Raw genomic sequence first — 17,606 nt, 5'->3', positions numbered from 1 at the left:
TTTAAATGGTTAACTGCAAAGAAAAATCATACAGGCTTATATTACAGTGCATTCATAAAGTGATCAGACCCCCTTTACTTTTCTTTTATGTTGTAGCCTAATAGGACAGTTGTTTAAATTTACTCATTAATTTACACAGTACCACATAATAAAGTGAATCTTAAAAATGTGTAATTAAAAAAAAGGGTTACAATATTACATTTACTTAAGTATTCAGACCCTTTGGAACAACCCTTGGGGGTTGTCACGCTGACTGAGCTCCAATGATCCTGTATGGAGATGGCACAAAGTACTAGAAGGACAACCATCACTGCAGCCCTCCATGATCTGGGCCTATTTCTCAATGGCTGGACATAAGCCTTTTTCAGTGAAAAACACATGAAAGCCCCTGAAGGATCTTAGATTGTGGTCAAGATTCTCTGGTCAGGTGAAACCATAATTGAACTGTTATGCCTCAATTCTGAACATTATGCTTGGAGGAAGCCAGGCAGCGCTCATCACCTGCCCGATACCTTTTGAACAGTGAAAAATTTGTGGTTCCAACATTATGCTGTGGGGGTGTTATTAAGCAACGGGGACTGGAAAACTGGGTAGATGTACTTTTTGTAAACACTCAAGTACATTTGATTTACAGATATTTCTAAAATATTATTCCCATTTTGTCTTTATGGGGTACTGAGTAGATTAGTGGAAGAGTAGAATACTTTAATAGATAGATTCAATTCAGGTACATTTCCACTTTAATATTAGTGCAATTCAATATCACCACTTAAAAAAATATACTGAAAGAACAGTTGTGTTAAATATCTAACCTTTATTTAAAGCTAAGACAGTAGGTACTCAAAAAAAAAGAAAAAAATATATATTTTCACAACATTAAGGGTAAGGGTTAAGCAAACCCAATAGTGCAAAGGAGAAACAAGGCATGTGTGTGGAGGGGGGACACGAGTAAAAGTCAAGAACAACGACTTACAAACATATTGAGAAGAGTAAACAAAATACAAAACAATTAGTATTTGCATTAAAATGCCATGATAAATACACAAAATGCCGAGCCATTCCCACAGTTCTTTTTCCTTGAATAATTTGACAAGTTCTGTGAACTCCACAATTCATGCCAGTACAAAGGAATTCTTTTTTTTTTTTAAGAAAAAAAAAAAAAGGCAGAACCAAAATAATCTTTCTAATTGCAAATAGTAGTAGTTATTGCACATACAGGACTTTAAAGCCATATATTGATAGGGTGCTATTAAGTAGAGTAGTGTTAGGGAGTGGCACTGCCATTTTGAATGACCAGGCTCTTTAAATCCTTCATTTTTGGCATCAAGACAAACCAGGGAAGACCCTGACAGACAGCAAACACTGAAAGGTGCATGGGCAAAGTGTAGTCTATACATTACCTGTTAAGAAGCTATCAGTCTTTTCGCATATTGTGGAGTAGTACGAATGCGGTGTGTCGAGATCCAAGTCTTGTTGGTGCTCTGAGGTGGAAGAACTCTCCAAACCTGTGGCAGGGTGGACAGTATCTCTTGGTGAGCAAGGCTCTGGAAACTCCTCAGCAACCTTCCCACAAAGCATGTACTCCTGCTCAGAGTTGAGCTGAAGCTCTACTTGCTGGTCAAGGTCGTCAGCATTTGCAGGGGCACAGTCAGGTGCAAGGTTCAGTTCCTTAATAAGTGATGGGTCTTTGGCTTCATCTGGAAGTTGCTCTTCATTTTCGAGAGAAAAAATGCCTGGGCTTTTGATACAGCTCTCTGTCGTAGACTGGGCATTAGAATTAGAGGTGGTACACTCAAAACCATAGGAGGCAGCTGAAGTGGCTGACTGAGGAGTGTCACTACCACCACCTCCTTCTGTCTCAACACAGGCCTCCTCACATTCATCCACCAAAGCTGCTTTGCTGTGGACAACTTGTGTGTTGTCAAAGCATTCATTTTCAGTGGAAGCAGGTTCAGTAGGGTCACTGATCTGCATGTCCCCTTCTGGGTCACTAGCCTCATCCGCAGTGGCAGAAGAATGGGAGGACGGTACAGAAGTCAGGCCGGTTGACAGACCAGCCAACATATCTCCAGGTAGAGTTTCAGGTTCAGCCTCATGGTCAGATCTATGTATACATTGATCTGGTACGATGTCCGGCAAAGCAACAGAAATTGGTTTAACTGGCGATGCCTGTTTTTGGTTCTCAGGTCCAGGGCTTGTACTGCAATCTTTTGGCTCCTCAGGTGTGCTTGAGTCACTACAAGTATTGATGGTTAATTCTGGGCCAAGCAGAGAATCTGACTGAGAAATTTGTTGGGAATGGGATTCCAAGCCTTGTTTGAGGCCCATATCCATTTCTGCAGCATGCTCTAAAGAAGGCTGAGGTGAGCTTGAAACAGTATCCATAACAGGTGGTGACTGAGAGGACAACAGATCTGTTTGGGCACTTCCAATATCCAGACAAGCTTGAACAGCTGCTTGGTTAGGGAATTCGGAGTATGTTTGCCAAGGAGTAGAAGGAGTGGGTACAAGGGTAGGATCTGGTTGTAGGGGCTGCATCCAGGCATCAGCAAATGGATTTCCTGCAGAAATGTTGGTAGGGAGAATTGATGAAGGTTGCATACGGTTCAGGTTGTCCAACTTGTAGTCTTCTGCAAAGTCATCTTCATCTGCATTTCCATAACTTTCAAGACCGCTCTCCGTAACACCCTCACTCGCCATCTCCACGTCTTCATCTTCCTCTTCATTGTCATTGCATTGCCTGTGTGGTTCATCGGTCATTTCTGATTCTACTTCCATATCATCAACACGATCATCATAGTCATCGTCATCATCTTCTTCATTGACCGGAATATCAGGGAACTTCTCAAAGTCCGGAGATCCTGCTGATGCACCTTCACCGTCAGCACCTTTCAGGCTAGCCTCACCTAGATCATCCATACTTTCAGTGCCCTCTAAAACACCAGGAGCACTAAGCTCTGAGGCCCCCTGCTGGCTGCAGCTTACATCCTCAGAGTCAAATTCTGAGGGTAGGCCTCCTGCTCGCCATAACGAGCCAGCCATTCCAGCTGAGCCAGGCCTGGATTCTTCAGTAGGCTGTGTACCACTCATTTCAGACACAGAGACCTGCTGACTGCCCTCCCTCTCCTCCTCCTCTTCAAAATTGCAAATGATTTGCTCTTGCTTCTCCACAACTTCCAAGTCCTTAGGGGAAATTTGGGCAATAACTGGGACCTCACACGGTGAAGCAGTTACAGGTTCTTGCTCAGTCATTTCTTGTGCCATTGGTGCTACAACTAAAACATGGTCATAAACTTTTTCAGGCTCTGGCACAATAGTTGAAGGATTCGACATTACAAATTCGGGTACAGACTGGATATCTAATGGCGCAGCATCCATGGTCACTTTGGGTAACACAGTTTCCATGTTTGCAGACTCTGAGACAGGTACCCCTTCTCCCAGACCATCCATAAGTGCATTGGTTTGTTGATCAGACTGTGCTAGCTCAACTGAAGGACTTTGTGCTTCTACCATAGACTCTACAGGTGCTATGGCTACAGTTGTTACAGAGGCAGATGTTTCCAAAATTGCAGCAGGTTCCTGAAGCTCTGATGATTGTTGATCCAAAGGCTTACCTTTGATGACTAATGGCAAAACAGACTGCGATGGTTTGGCTGTTGGACGCTTTGCAGAGATTAGGTTACTACCTACTCCCTGCTTGTGGTTACTGAGTTCTGCAGGCATTTTGCTTGAAGCAGGGCGTGCGGAAATGTTTCGGGGACTTGGAGGGACCTTCCGAGTTGGTACTTGTTTAGTTTCATCCATTTTTAGATGAGAGGTTTTAGTGTCCTTAGGTAAACGTTTGGCAGCTGGACCCAGTTTGGGGGCTTCAGGTTTGGAGGCCTTTGTAGCTGTAGAGCGTGTTGTGGAAGAGGCTACCGGTTTTCTGGCTGTTGCACTGGTAGTGGTTTTAATATCTAGAATGCAGAAGATGCCATTTGCATGGTTAACACAAATGGTATTTAAAGGGTAGTAGAAAAAATAATCTCTACACAGAATACCCCTAATTATTCAAGAAGTGTAATGTCTTCTTAATAGCATTTGACATAACACCTGATCCAGAACCAAACCATCCACCATTTTGATGGGCAACCTGTCTACAGATTTTGCTAAATGACCTCTATAAAAATGTGCACTGCCCAAAATGTGTTGCAACATGCAAACAAAGATGCTCTAGCAAATAGATCCAACAAAACATAAAAGTCCAACAAAATCATGGACGTTTAATTCTGGATTAGGTGACAGCAAGTGCAGAATAAACAAACCATACTAATGTTGTAACTACCTTTTTTAGCTGCTACAGTAGTGGAGGCCTTGGAAGGCTGTGATGATGCTGATTCAACAGCAGAGGGAGCAGAGACAGTTCTTAAAGATGTAGATTTACTAGCAGTAGTAGTTGGTCTAACTGCCGCCAAGGAAGTAGAAGGACGAGTAGTTGCTACAGTAGGCCTAAAATACAACAATAAAGTCTGTCATTAGACTTTGAAATGGACACTTCATGCCATCTGTACAACATTTACATTAAATTCTTTTTAACATAATAAATCCATTTTAAGACAGAAGCATTTAAAAGTAATGCTTTAATAAAAAAACAAAAAATAAAAAAAATTATTGTTTGGCTGAAATAATGCCAAATTGGTACTTTGAACAATGCTACATGTTCTTGGCGCACAACATGTTTAGATGCCCCACATGCTTGGATTGTGTCCTTCCCAACAAATTATTCTCCCACAATGGCCAACTGTTCTACAATAAGGACAAAAGACCTGGACCTTCTTATTAGATACCATCAATCTGAAGGCGTTTAGAGATGACTAACTTTAAAAGGTTCAAGTAAAGCGAAACAAAAAAAGGGGAAATAAAACAAAATACAGGAGTTGGACAAATTAAACTCAAACACTGGCCAATTTAATGGTGGAGGTTTCATGGCTAAATTTGACAAACCTGGTGGCCAATTTTAATTGCTAAATAAACCTTCACAATTTGCTCTTGATGGTGGAATGTGCAGAGCAATAGCACAGTTTTGCTTAAAATATTGCAATGCACACAACATTATGGGTGATAAGAGTTCAAAAGAGGACAAATTGTTGTTGCGCTTCTTGTTGGCGCATCTGTGACCTAGACAGCAAGTCTTTTTGATGTATTAAGAGGCACAGTATCCAGGATAATGTCAGCATACCACCAAGAAGGACAAACTACATCCAACAGGAGTAACTGTGGATGCATGAGGAAGCTGTCTGAAAGGGATGTCCGGGTGCTAACCTGGATTATATCCAAAAAACATAAAACCACAGCTGCCCAACTCACTGCAGCATCAAATGTCCACCTCAACTCTCCCGTTTCCACCAGAACTGTTCGTCGGGAGCCTCACAGAGTCAATGTACATGGCCAGGCTGCTATAGCCAAATCTTGGGTTACTCGTGCCAAACATTGCTTTCAATGGTGCCAGCAGGAAAATCTTGGGCTGTGGACAGTGCGAAACATGTATTGTTCTCTGATGAGTTCACCTTCACTGTTTTCCTACATCCGAGAGAGTTACAGTGTGGAGAAGCCCCAAAGAAGTGTACCACCCAGACCCTCACCCAGAGTGAACATGCGGGTGGGTCAGATGGTTTGAACTGCAAAATCATGGCATTACCTAGTCCCAATACCTGCGCTAGATGGACGTGTCACTGCTAAGGACTACCGAAACATTCTAGAGGACCATGTGCACCCAATGGTTCAAACATTGTATCTTGAATGCGGTGTATTAAGACTGGTGACAGAGTGGTTTGATGAACATGAAAGTGAGGTTAAACATCTTCCATGGCCTGCACAGTCACCAGATTGTATTATTATTGAGCCATTTTGGGGTGTTTTGGTGGAGCAAGTCAGGAAACGTTTTGCTCCACCAGCATCACGTAATGACCTGGCCACTATTCTGAAAAAAGAATGGCTCAATATCCCTCTGGCCACTGTGCAGGACTTGTATTTGTCATTCCCAAGACAAATTGATGCTGTATTGCGCGCAAAAGGAGGCCCTACACCATACCAATGAATTATTGTTGTCTAAAACCAGGCGTTTTATTATCCAACCCCTGTACAGTATATATAGTATACATCAGCTAATTACTGAAATATTAGAAAAATATAAAATGCCAATGCAAACTAACAGCAACAACAGTTTCTGAAATACAGAAACAATTTGTTCCTATTTTCTAATCTGCATTACTATACTGCATTTACCATTTAAACTTAAAAATGTCATGGCAAGGACTGGGAATTCACCATGACCTTTCCTACAGCACACAGCATTTATTTTAACACCACAGTGAATACAGCTCCAGCCTGACAGTGGGTTGTGTGTGCATGGCCTGAATGCTGAGGTTTGAATTGGGATACAACATACAAATCTTAACCCTTCAGCCTTGCTCAGAGGATTTAAACACCTTTATGGATGCCCTAAATGTTCTATGCATTTCCAGGAATTCAATGCTTTAGGAGTCTAAATCTGTAGAAAACCCTTTGTGTAGCACAACATGCTGCACGTCCACACACTTCGCAAGTGCACTCAGTAGAATAGTCATCTGCAGTAGATGGCTCCCAGGTGCTCGGAATATAAAATGGACTAAATGGGCTTTGTGTTTGTGTGCACACTTATGTAGCTTGTGGTTGTACGGGTATGCTGGATTTATGCTGACAGTGCTTTTGATCTAATAAAGCACTGCAATAGGGAGGAAGGAAGTCGTTTCTATAGGGATAATGCACTTATGTAACCCCTCGCCCCTACAAACATTTACACCTACATTGGCCACCAATTTAATAATAACTGTTTATTCATAATTACACACTGCCTTTAAATGTTCATCATGACTGATGGCCATCATTCATGCAAAGAGGACCATTTCTTCGGATGTAATCATGCTGCTAATATAAGCCAAGGCAAAATGTCCAACCATTGCAAAGTTATAACCTTATAACTTACACAAGTTATAACCCAGTAGCTGTCAAATTTATCATTCAGATCAAGAATTAAAATTTCATTTTAACCAAGCCTAGATCATTTGGGTTACCTGGTTGTCTTGGGAAGAGGTGCAGCTTTAAAGGTTCCTGAAACACTAGCTTTTGCTGCAGGTGCAGTAGTAGGCCTTGGTGCAGTAGTAGGCCTTGGTGCAGTAGTAGGCCTTGGTGCAGTAGTAGGCCTTGGTGCTGCAGAAAAGATGGATAGTTAAGTTGAGCCAAATAAGACAATTTGCACCAAGTAGGTATGTTGAGCTGTACCTGTGGTCTTGGGTTTGAACGCAGCATTGCTGTCCCCTGTGCCTGGCTTTTTGCTCAGAGTTGATGAGCTTGCTGCTGATGTTTTCCTCATCCCACTACTTGTGGAGGGTTCTGGCCTTGCAGACGCAACAGGCTTTCTTTCGGCCGGCTTCACCTGTGTCCTTGGAGCTGCAGTTGCAACAGCAGGCACTTTCTTTACTTGAGCAGATGCTCCAACAGGGACACTTTTCTTCACCTCAGAGCCCATACCCGCAGGTTTCTTGCTTGCACCATTTGAGGCTGTCTTCATAACACCGTTGGCCACTCGGCTTTGAGCAGTAGCAGGGCGAGATGCAGCACCCGTTGCCATTGTTGCTTTAGCGCCTGCTGTACCAGGCATGGTTTTTACTGGAGCTTTATTTGTGTCCTTACGTTTTGAACATTTCCCATCAACCTCTTTTGCAGCAGGAGGCACTGTTGAGTTTGCTCCTTCTTGCACAAATTCATTTTCTGGCTGCTCAGGCTGTGGAGATGATGGATTTGAGTCTTGTTGGACCTGCTCCTCATTGACATCTGCTTCAGGAACAGGCTCCACCACATCATCTACTGGCTCAGCCGGAGTTGCAGCAACCCCATCAGGTTTCATCTCAGCCTCTGCCTGATTTTTTATTTTTTTTGGTAGGCTCCAGTTGTCAGTCTGGATTCAGTGCTGTACACACTTAACCCAGGATCAGCTGTTTGATGGGCAACTTTTGTTTCTTAAAAAGAACAAGAAGAGAAGAGAATTAAACATCTCTAAACACTTAAGAAAGTTAAACAGGAAAAAAACATGAATTAATAATTCATTCATAATTCAGCAGTAAAGGTGAAAACCAAGTTAAAGAAAAATAGATTTTAGCAATGCTGATTCATAGTAATCACTAGAAATTCATAACTGGAAATACCAAACTTGATAAATCAGACAAAATAAATTGCATTGTGTAGCCCTTATGCTGGGCTACAGGTGTTCCTTAACCCTTACCAGAGTGGTAATATTTAGCTTGTACGGTCACAATTGTTCTGGGACTGATGAAAAATTAAGGTTGTGAGTGCAAACAAAATGAAAGAAGAAAAGATGGTGTTAGGAAGAAACCTCGCCAAAGAACCACCACAGCAGTGAACCCACTGACCTCTCCTTCTACTTTCTTTAGCTGTGTTGCCCTTTAAGCCACGGCTTTTCCTTCTCTAAACCTCTACTCCCCTCTGCTCCCTTTTCTTCCACCCCCAATCACCCTCATTATGAGACCTGTTCCCTGAAAGCAGATGGCCTGGGCAACAGAGCTATTGTGTGGATTTGAAAACTGGCTTGACCAGCAAGCAATAGGATGAATAAAATGTGAGGGTGTGTTTTTGGGGGAGGTGGGGGATGTAATAGAAGAAAGAAGGAAGCAGTGAAATTCAATTTGTACTCAGTATTACTGGACAGAGGGAACAGACAAAGGGATACAATTTAAGTGCATGAACAAGTGCCGTAGTAGTATGAAGAATAAACTCATTGCTGCACATAGTGCTGGTGCAACCATCCGTTTAATCTGCAAAGCATGGATGAGGCCAAGCTATTAAATACACAAATCATAATTAAATACAAGGCCCTCCCACAGTGTGCCATGCTCCTATTTGCGCTTTCATAAAATCTCCTAAATGATCGAATACTGATGTATCTGAGAAATGTTACAGTCCGGAAAAATATAGGCACAGACTATTTTTTTAGATCATATAAGATTAATTAGATTAGATAATTATTATTATCCATGTTTTGGAGCATCAACTTAAAAAATCAATAAAAAAAAAACCAAACATATTCGTATACGTATTATAATCGTGGTCAATACAAGAGACGAGATCAGATGAAACATACATTCTAAACTAAACTGTTGTTAAAAAAAGGCCATTCCTTGTAATTCTAGTAGAGAAGGATCATCTTTCAAAAGCTGTAGGCTGTAAAGTAATAGCATTTTAAACCATCCCTTCCTAATTAATGCTCATTCTTCCAGTTCTCTCACCACAACTACACCCACTCCTCTGAGATGGGCTCGGCTAGCTGATAGACAGCAGGTTGTTTTTCATTCATGATCCCACCCCCTCTTTTAGTAAGTATTTTCACTCACCATCAATCCAATAGAGGATTAAGTGTGTTGTGTGCGAGACTTGATTTTAAAACAGATAAATCTACAATGTTGGATTTAAGGAGGACACCAATTTCATTTGTCACCTAAGCACTTCTTAAATATATGACTTGAGAGGAAAGGGGAGCTGGCCAGATCATACCACCCCCATTTATCCCTCTATGTGCCTCATAAGGGAAGGGATAATCCCAAACTTGTCTACAGCAGAAAACATGAACATGCCTTCCACCTCCCACCCATCCATCTATTCGTCGTTCCAGTGAGCATAGACTGTGCAGCCTAATGTTCTGCCTCCGTCTGTTCATTAGAGCACAGCCATAAAATATGGCCCACTTCATGAGCACGCAGGAAGCGTTTAAAGCTGTAGCATGGAACAGGGAATGGAGTATTCACAGGACGCTTACCGTTCACATTATGGCAGGTTTTTATTGAAAAAGTGAAGTAGTAGGGCTCTGAGCAAAGAACAGAATCTGTAGGTCTAAGATGCTTATTTGCAGTAGGAATGAGTTGCTTTTTGCATGACAGTTTTCTATAACGGTAATGCTCACAAAACGACTACAGCTGAATGGCTCTCATAAACTGAGCTGAACTGATCTGTGTGTGCACTGCGTTCCGGTGCAGCTGCAAGCTGGCCACATCCTGCATTCTTGACACACCAGTCAGAATGATGACCAAATCCATATTTTCCCCTATTCTTTCATTTCCAGTGAAAAACAACCACAAAACAACTCTCCCTACTGAAAGCCAAAGAGAGAGAAAACTAACATGAAATAATAATAAAAAAAATGGCTGCCTCTTGCAAAACTTCAGTTTCAAGTGCTTTCTGGGAAAAAATGCATAACTTCCAGCAGCAAAACTATGTGACATAAATAAACCAATAACTTAGAGGACAAACATCGGCAATAAAAGGCAGAGAATGGACAGCCTTATAAGGCTACATACAATCGTACAACGTCAACAGTGCACACAGCTGCCAGCTCCTTCTGAAATGTGGTTTCCGCTTCAGAGCTTTTCGACTCCCTGCCATCCTCTCTATCCCACTGTACATTTTGCGACGTCTATGTCCCGACTACCAGCGAGAGCACTGACAGTTTGGCCGTCTGTACACTCTCTTATTGGGGCCCTGAAGTGCATCAGTATGCCAAGTAGGACAAGGGCACGGTGATTTGAGGCTCTTGTGTGACCTCTCGGTGACACTAAACACAGCCTACACTCCCATTTTCACTTGGTAACTGGTATTTGTTTTCTACCTAGTGTGATGGTAATGCGATACAAGGGTGTAGAATGTCCGTGCTGGATTGTTATTTTAAGTGGGAATCATATGAATGATAGCATATACTAATGAAACGCTGAACAAAAGACTGAGTGGATGGTACACACAAATCACTCGTCTCAGCATCGCATACGTCATTGTGATAAAGTTAAATACATAAATACACTGGTTTTAAAATAGTGAGCGCAAAAGACTGTTCAATCAGCTATTTTCCCCCATGAAAGAATTGCTGCAGCCATTTCCAGTGGTTAATGCTCTCATACAGCTTGTAACCTCACCAACAATTTCCTTATCCTAATGTGACCTAAAGTAGCCTATTAGCTCAACCCAAAAAACTGGTTTAATCCACAGAGAAAAGGTCCTTCCATCAGCAGGCAGACCACACCCTGAATATACCCACCCCCATTACGAAGCCAGAACCACAGAAATGGCTCTTTCTTCAGTGGGTGTTTAATAACGACCTTGCATCTGGGGCAAGTGTATGAGGAGAAAAATGAACCCTGAGAGTGTTAACTGCTTTTGATGGCCAAGATGAGCCGGAAAGCCCTGAGGTAGCAGTCAGTAGCTCTCATACCCAGCGGGATTAGTATTTCACCCTTCGTATATCAAATGTAGCAAATGACACTACAAAGCTCAGTAAAGGGTGTGTATGTATACACTGTCAGGGTTAAACAAGACAGTGCCAAACTATCAAGGGGGGGTTGGGAAAGAGCAAGACGATAGCATTTGGTAAGCCACCACAACAGAGAGGCAATGTCATGTGGCAGACGCAGTCCCTTTTCCCCCTGCTCAGAAAAAAAGCCAAACTGCATTCTTACACAGAAATCACTTACACTGGCAGAGTGAGTAAAACAGGTAAAGTGGTGCAAATGGAAAATGGTGGCATGATGGGTTTAGTCATTGGACATGATACTGTGACAACATCGTTTAGTAATGGGTAGAAGTCAAGCATAAATGAATTAAAACGAGACCGGTTGTCTATAAATCAAACAGTATATTAGGGACAGGATGTGAGTCAGTCTGTTGCTAAGCCACTGCTGACAATTAATGAGCTTATTTTAAAGTACAGCAACAGTCACAGCACAATATTCATTACTCAACTGGAAAAGCTCCAGTGCAAACATGACAATACATCAACACTTGATCCATTTGCAAACGTTGTTGGCATTAAAAGAGAATTGCACGCAACTTCTTAAATGCTTAGCCCTCAGCCCTAGCCCTCAAAGAGAATATCCACTAGGGATTTTTTGGGTTGTGCAGGTGGGTAGGAATCATCATGCTACCTGATTCCTTTTTGTGGCAATTCATGCAACTGCCATACTCAAAAACTTTTTTTTTTGCATTAGAATTGGTTTGTTTAAAAATTTTATACATCCTGAATAGGGATATTTACAAAATTGTGATATTTATAGAATACGGATCAAATCTGACTAAAGTATTGTGATATACAGTATAAAGTGGTCCCCATCCCCAACATCTACACAAACAAAAAAGTACTAGTGCAAATATTTCAACATGAATGCAGTATCCCCTTTTCCCCATGACAATCTTCACAATAACTTTAGTGACAGTCTGGGTTGGGCAGGATCTGATATGAAAGGATATGAAAGTGGACAGTTACTGCGAACAATGCTATGCCACAAAGATGTCATCACTCCCGAGTTTTAGCCAAACAAGAAAAATCATGCGACAGTTCAAGGGTTCTGTAATCCAACTTTAGCCCCGGTCATAATTGTGTGGATACATTTTCCCATCGGCCAATCAGCCAAAACAAAACCAGTGTGACAAAAACACTTGCTTGTCCAGACCACACAAACACACCACTGAGAAAAATGTAAAACATTAAAGCAAGAACAGCCAAAAGTAAAAAAAAAAATGAAATCATTTGCTCGCTGCATGTAACGCTGAGGACGACAGTCAAAGCCGAGATGCAGGAACTTGAACCTGCCCTACTGATGAGAATCACATTCCAGTGTAAAGCTGACCCAGAAACAGCACTGCTTGCTTACAGCCTGCCTAGTGACAATGTTAAAAACAATTCTGAGTTAAGCCAAATGTCCTTAACAAAACAGGTGTCTTAAATAACCTGACACAGCTGAGCTTTTAACACCAGTTGACAAGCCTAGGTTTGACACATGCTGAGAGTGCTGGACACACTGGACACCATAAATCACAAAAGAAGACAGGAAGCTAGAGGCATCAAAGGCCTGGCTTCACAAAAATCCGTGGTGTTTTGTAAATAAACATCTCCAAGCATCATCCACTTCCATGTAAAGAGACAATCTGACTGACATGACAGATGACAAAATACAGGCATGTTACTGCAACCTACAGATTCACACCCAATGACCTGCACATCATATGTGATTCAAGGAATCAGCTAACTAACAGCCCGAGTTTAAGTGGGAATGTGTTGGCAAGGAAAAAACTAAATCTGTAGGTTCTCTGCTTTCGAACACCTTTGTTTAGAAATGCTCAGCAATACAGCTACAGCACACACACTGAGAAACAATACTGATCTCATCCTTCATGATTTGGTATGGTGGACCAGAAAGGTGTAGAAAATGTAAGTGGAGCATCTAAAGCCAAGACTACATGAGTTCTACCTTTACGACTATTAAAAGGGTTTGATCAATCAACAACTTCTTGTCGGTAGATTTCTGGATACCTCATTAGGGACATGATGGAGGAGACTGAAAAGTTGTTCAACCCTATTAGATGATGTGTCAGGTAAATTATCTACAAATATCTTCAGCCATCATGGGTTTTTTTTTTTTCATACCTCTGGGTGAGACTAACTTTCAGAAGAGTAAACGATCATCTTGTTCTTTTCTGGTGTTGAAATGATCGACTTTGGGAGTCACATATACACTATACATACGGTGGATAATGGTCAAGTCAACAACTAGTGGCGTATTCCAATTAAAATGACCCAGACAGCTACATGGATGGAAATGCAGGAGGAACGGACTGTGGAACAAATTCTGCAAGACAAATCCCAAACTACAAAAATTAACATACAAACTCAGCGGTCACTTTTAAAATGGCCCATATGTTGAGATGAATCCAGGGAGCCGTGCAGCTGGCATCAGGCAACAGGATTCTCCAACATTCCCTGAGTGCAAAAACTCACACCTCTGTTGAAATCAAACAAGGCTGGGTGGGTCATCAGCTTACTGTAACTCTCTACAGACACAGCATGTGGATTTTGGAGACACAGTGATGTGTGAGCACCATTGATTAGATGTTTACAATCAATCAGCCTCTATTACACGGAATCGATTTGATGTGCCAGTTAGTAAATGTGTCCGGTAAACGATCCGGGATCGGAATGACATTGTATCCGGATATAATCTTTGAGCAGTTTGATGTTTGAGCTTTATCTACTGACTAAGACGATTTAAGAAGCAGGAGACACCTGACCCAAACACCCATGCACACACAATACAGAATACATTCACAAGGTAATTTGTCATGCATACAACCGCTTACATGGAAATGCATTAATATTCTGGCATAATTTAAAACATTTTATATCATTAGCTATTAGTAAATAGCCGATGAATTCATGCGACGCCTAAATCAAAGAGGGCTATGTTTAGAAGCATGTTTTTTTTCCCAGTAATGTCTGTATGGTAAGAGGGATACGACGTCTCCCTACAAAATATTCGTCTTCCAAGGCGACCATTATTAATCTATTACAGCATGATCTCTAGCGAGCGATGTTGGATATGCAAAAACGCAGAAATCGCATGCAGGACGTGAAGCCAGACGAAACAAGAAATGCAGACTATGAAAGCGTAAAATGCACCCGGTTTATGCGTCTCTACTTAAGATGCGCGTGCTCTAAAAAACAAACAAGCAAACAAAAAAAACCCTAACGTTCAATTGCATTCCTAAAATCCACTCCGTCTGGTTGAGAAACACGACTCGGTAGAACACACACGAGGATTAAATGCTTTAATAATGGTCTGACTCACCCGTAGGCCGAAATTCTCCTCCTGATTAAACCTCAAAGGAGCGCACGCGGACAGCGCGACATTTACAAACGCGTTATCGTTGCGTAGCGCGCGCGCGCTCTAGTCAGACACGCAGGGTGCAGTGGAGCAAACAAAGGACGGATTTAAAGCCTCAACATTTTTCTTCTCTTTTAATTTCTACGAATCTGAACAACAAACATACAAACACACCAGGATTCGACCACAAACCAGCCGGTTTCCCCGAATTACCCCGGTGTATCCATTTATAAACTATAGCGCCCCTCCCTGGCGCGCGTTTGCTTATGCAAACTAGTCGCACCAGACAGCCACGCCCACTTTTCCCTCATCCTTTAATTCTTGAGTCTGGTTAATGTTTTACATTACTGTATAGTGCTGCTCATAGAGGGCTAATATTTAAACCCTTGGCTTGGTTTGTGACCCTTTTTAGCACTGATGCACATTTGGTTAACTTTGATATTTCATGTTTAGATGTTTAAATCTGGAGTGCAAGAGCCCTCAGTCTTTTGTTATCTAAGCCTGCAGCTGTCATCGCCATTGAAAAGGAACAGATAGAATGAATGCAAGATTTAACATGCACTTTTGTTCAAAGTCAGAAAGAAAGAAAAGGATGAAATAAGCATTCAGCCACCAAGGCCTCCAAACAAACAAACTGCAAGTCATGGCAGAGAGACAACCAAGCTGAATCTATTGAGTAGAAACGGACTGCAACTCCCACTTAAAGGGGAAAAAAATATATATACATTTTGCATTTTAATTCCTGTATATGTGTGTGCAAAACATGTTTATTACAGTTAGTTTCATTTTGGAGTCCAAAGTGTCAGAATGCTTTGCATATACCATTATTTATAAATATAAAATATTTATAACAGACCACATCACTTAAGTATTAATCTACAAGTATTAACCGCATGATTTAAAATCCATGGAAATGAAAACAAATCAGTAAAATTCATTTGATAAATCATAGTAGTAATAATAAAAAACATTAAATTAAATGAAGAAATGACACATAAAACAAAGGTTCTTACAATAAAAATCTGCATGTGCATGTCTCTGTATATCCTATCTGGCCATATATATCCATATCCCTGTGTGTAGTGTGTCGAAGCATATATAAGCCCTACATGTGGGACTGCTCAAGTTACACATTCCTGAAGCACACATGCTGGTTGATTCTTTTTATTTTTCACTATCGGTGTTGTAGATGGGCTGAGAGGATCTTCCAGGCCAATCTCCTGCCCCTTAATGCATCGAAGTGCAAGTCAATATCTATTAGTGGGCCACATTACTAACAGGAATCAGAAATTACTATCTAATGTAGCGTTTGCTAAGCCTCTTAGACTTCTGCTGAATGTATGTGCTCATTAGAATAAAGTAAGCTTTATAGAGGGTGAGAGGGTGTGACCACATGGGTGGTACAGGGTAGCAGGTACCACCCTAAATACGGCTTATATAGTATGACATATGTGATCTGATACTCTTTTGCAACCTAGTATGTATGATCATTTTAACACCAAGGTTATGCAGCAGAGTTCTTGTTCCCAGTGTGTTTCCTTTAGGTTCCCCAGTTTCCTCCCACTTACCAAAAACATGACCAGGTTATGCTAAACTGCTCCAAAGTGGGAATGAGTGAGTAAATGTATGTGTGTGTATCCTGGATGTATTTCTATCTTTAGCCCAGTGTTCCGTGTGAAAGGGGCTGAACTCACAACAATTGTTTGCAGATTCATTTGGTCATGAGCTGATCATGTTAATTAAAATTATTTTAGACCATTGTAGGTGTTTTGACCAAATATTTTGGAATGAATTTCATTGTTAATTGCATAAATGCAACTGTGGTCCTTATGTCAGAAGGTGGACCATATTTTCACTCACTCACTCACTTATCGCTTATACTGTATCTTTTAATCCTGTGTATATGGTTGCGGGGTGACCTGGAGCCTATTCCATGAGACTTAGTGCACGAGGCGGGTGTACTTCCTGGACGGGGTGCCAATCCATCAAGGGCACACATACATACACAGACACATTTTCGGTACTGTATTAAAAAAAAAAAAAAAAGACTTGCTTTTTAAAAAAACTTAAGATTGATCATCTGGGTATAAATGATATGACATTTATTAACGATAGACATGCTTTTCTTTCATACGATAAGGGGCAAAAGTCAATAATGTGAAAACTCAGCTATGCAAAGTGTGCAAATGTGTGTGTGTCCTGGGTGTATTTCCATCTGAAGCCCAGTGTTCCATATGAAATGCTCTGGACTTACAACAAACCTGAACATGCAAAAGTGAATGAATGAATGAACCAATTTGATTTAGGTTCCTGCAAATAAAGATGACTAAGAATTCTAATTTAAACTGGAAAATGAACAGAAGTGCCACCATTTTCATTGCTTAGTAATGACAATACCAGACGCTTGCTGTCTATTCAATATTTGAGCAGCAGGGTGTGGTTTATGTCATAATGACTGATAGTACATTTTAGTATTGGCTTAAAACAAAACAAAACATGGCTTTATGCTCTAACTGGCCACAGATATTAAATCATCCAGAAGTTTAATCAGTAAATTATAGCTGGTGCACTTTATGTTAGCACCTGCGTTACAGATACTGCGAAAGCACCTTGTGCATGCATGAACAATTCATGGTTCTCAGCTACATTTTCTCTGACCTCACTTATTAACATACTAAGATTTAGAGTTGTACTTCATGTTCCTCACCCTTTGATTACTCTGTGCAATATTCTCCCTAATAAAGCAAATGAGTAATTCCAGTCCGTGGATGTGACATTAATATCATTTTGACTCACATTTCCTTCACAAGCTTAGAATCAGGAACACTGTTTCCATATATGGTCAGTCAGCCAGAACACAGACCACTAAATATT

The 17,606-nt window shown here is 41.1% G+C and overlaps 1 protein-coding gene across 1 annotated transcript; it reads right to left on the bottom strand.

Annotated features, from left to right (window-relative positions):
* Positions 1-794: 794 nt before the first annotated feature.
* On the bottom strand, positions 795-14,921 carry prr36a (proline rich 36a). Its single transcript, XM_053476473.1, has 5 exons — positions 14,697-14,921; positions 7,300-8,036; positions 7,092-7,227; positions 4,325-4,488; positions 795-3,956 (listed from the first exon to the last, which is right to left on the bottom strand). The coding sequence occupies exons 2-5, from the start codon at positions 7,922-7,924 to the stop codon at positions 1,390-1,392; spliced, it is 3,492 nt and encodes a 1,163-aa protein (XP_053332448.1). The 5' UTR covers positions 7,925-8,036; positions 14,697-14,921; the 3' UTR covers positions 795-1,389.
* Positions 14,922-17,606: the final 2,685 nt, after the last annotated feature.

The sequence above is a fragment of the Clarias gariepinus genome, chromosome 18 (genome assembly GCF_024256425.1).
Source record: "Clarias gariepinus isolate MV-2021 ecotype Netherlands chromosome 18, CGAR_prim_01v2, whole genome shotgun sequence".
In the NCBI taxonomy this organism is placed as follows: Eukaryota; Metazoa; Chordata; class Actinopteri; order Siluriformes; family Clariidae; genus Clarias; species Clarias gariepinus.
This window is presented reverse-complemented; position numbering and strand designations above follow the sequence as displayed.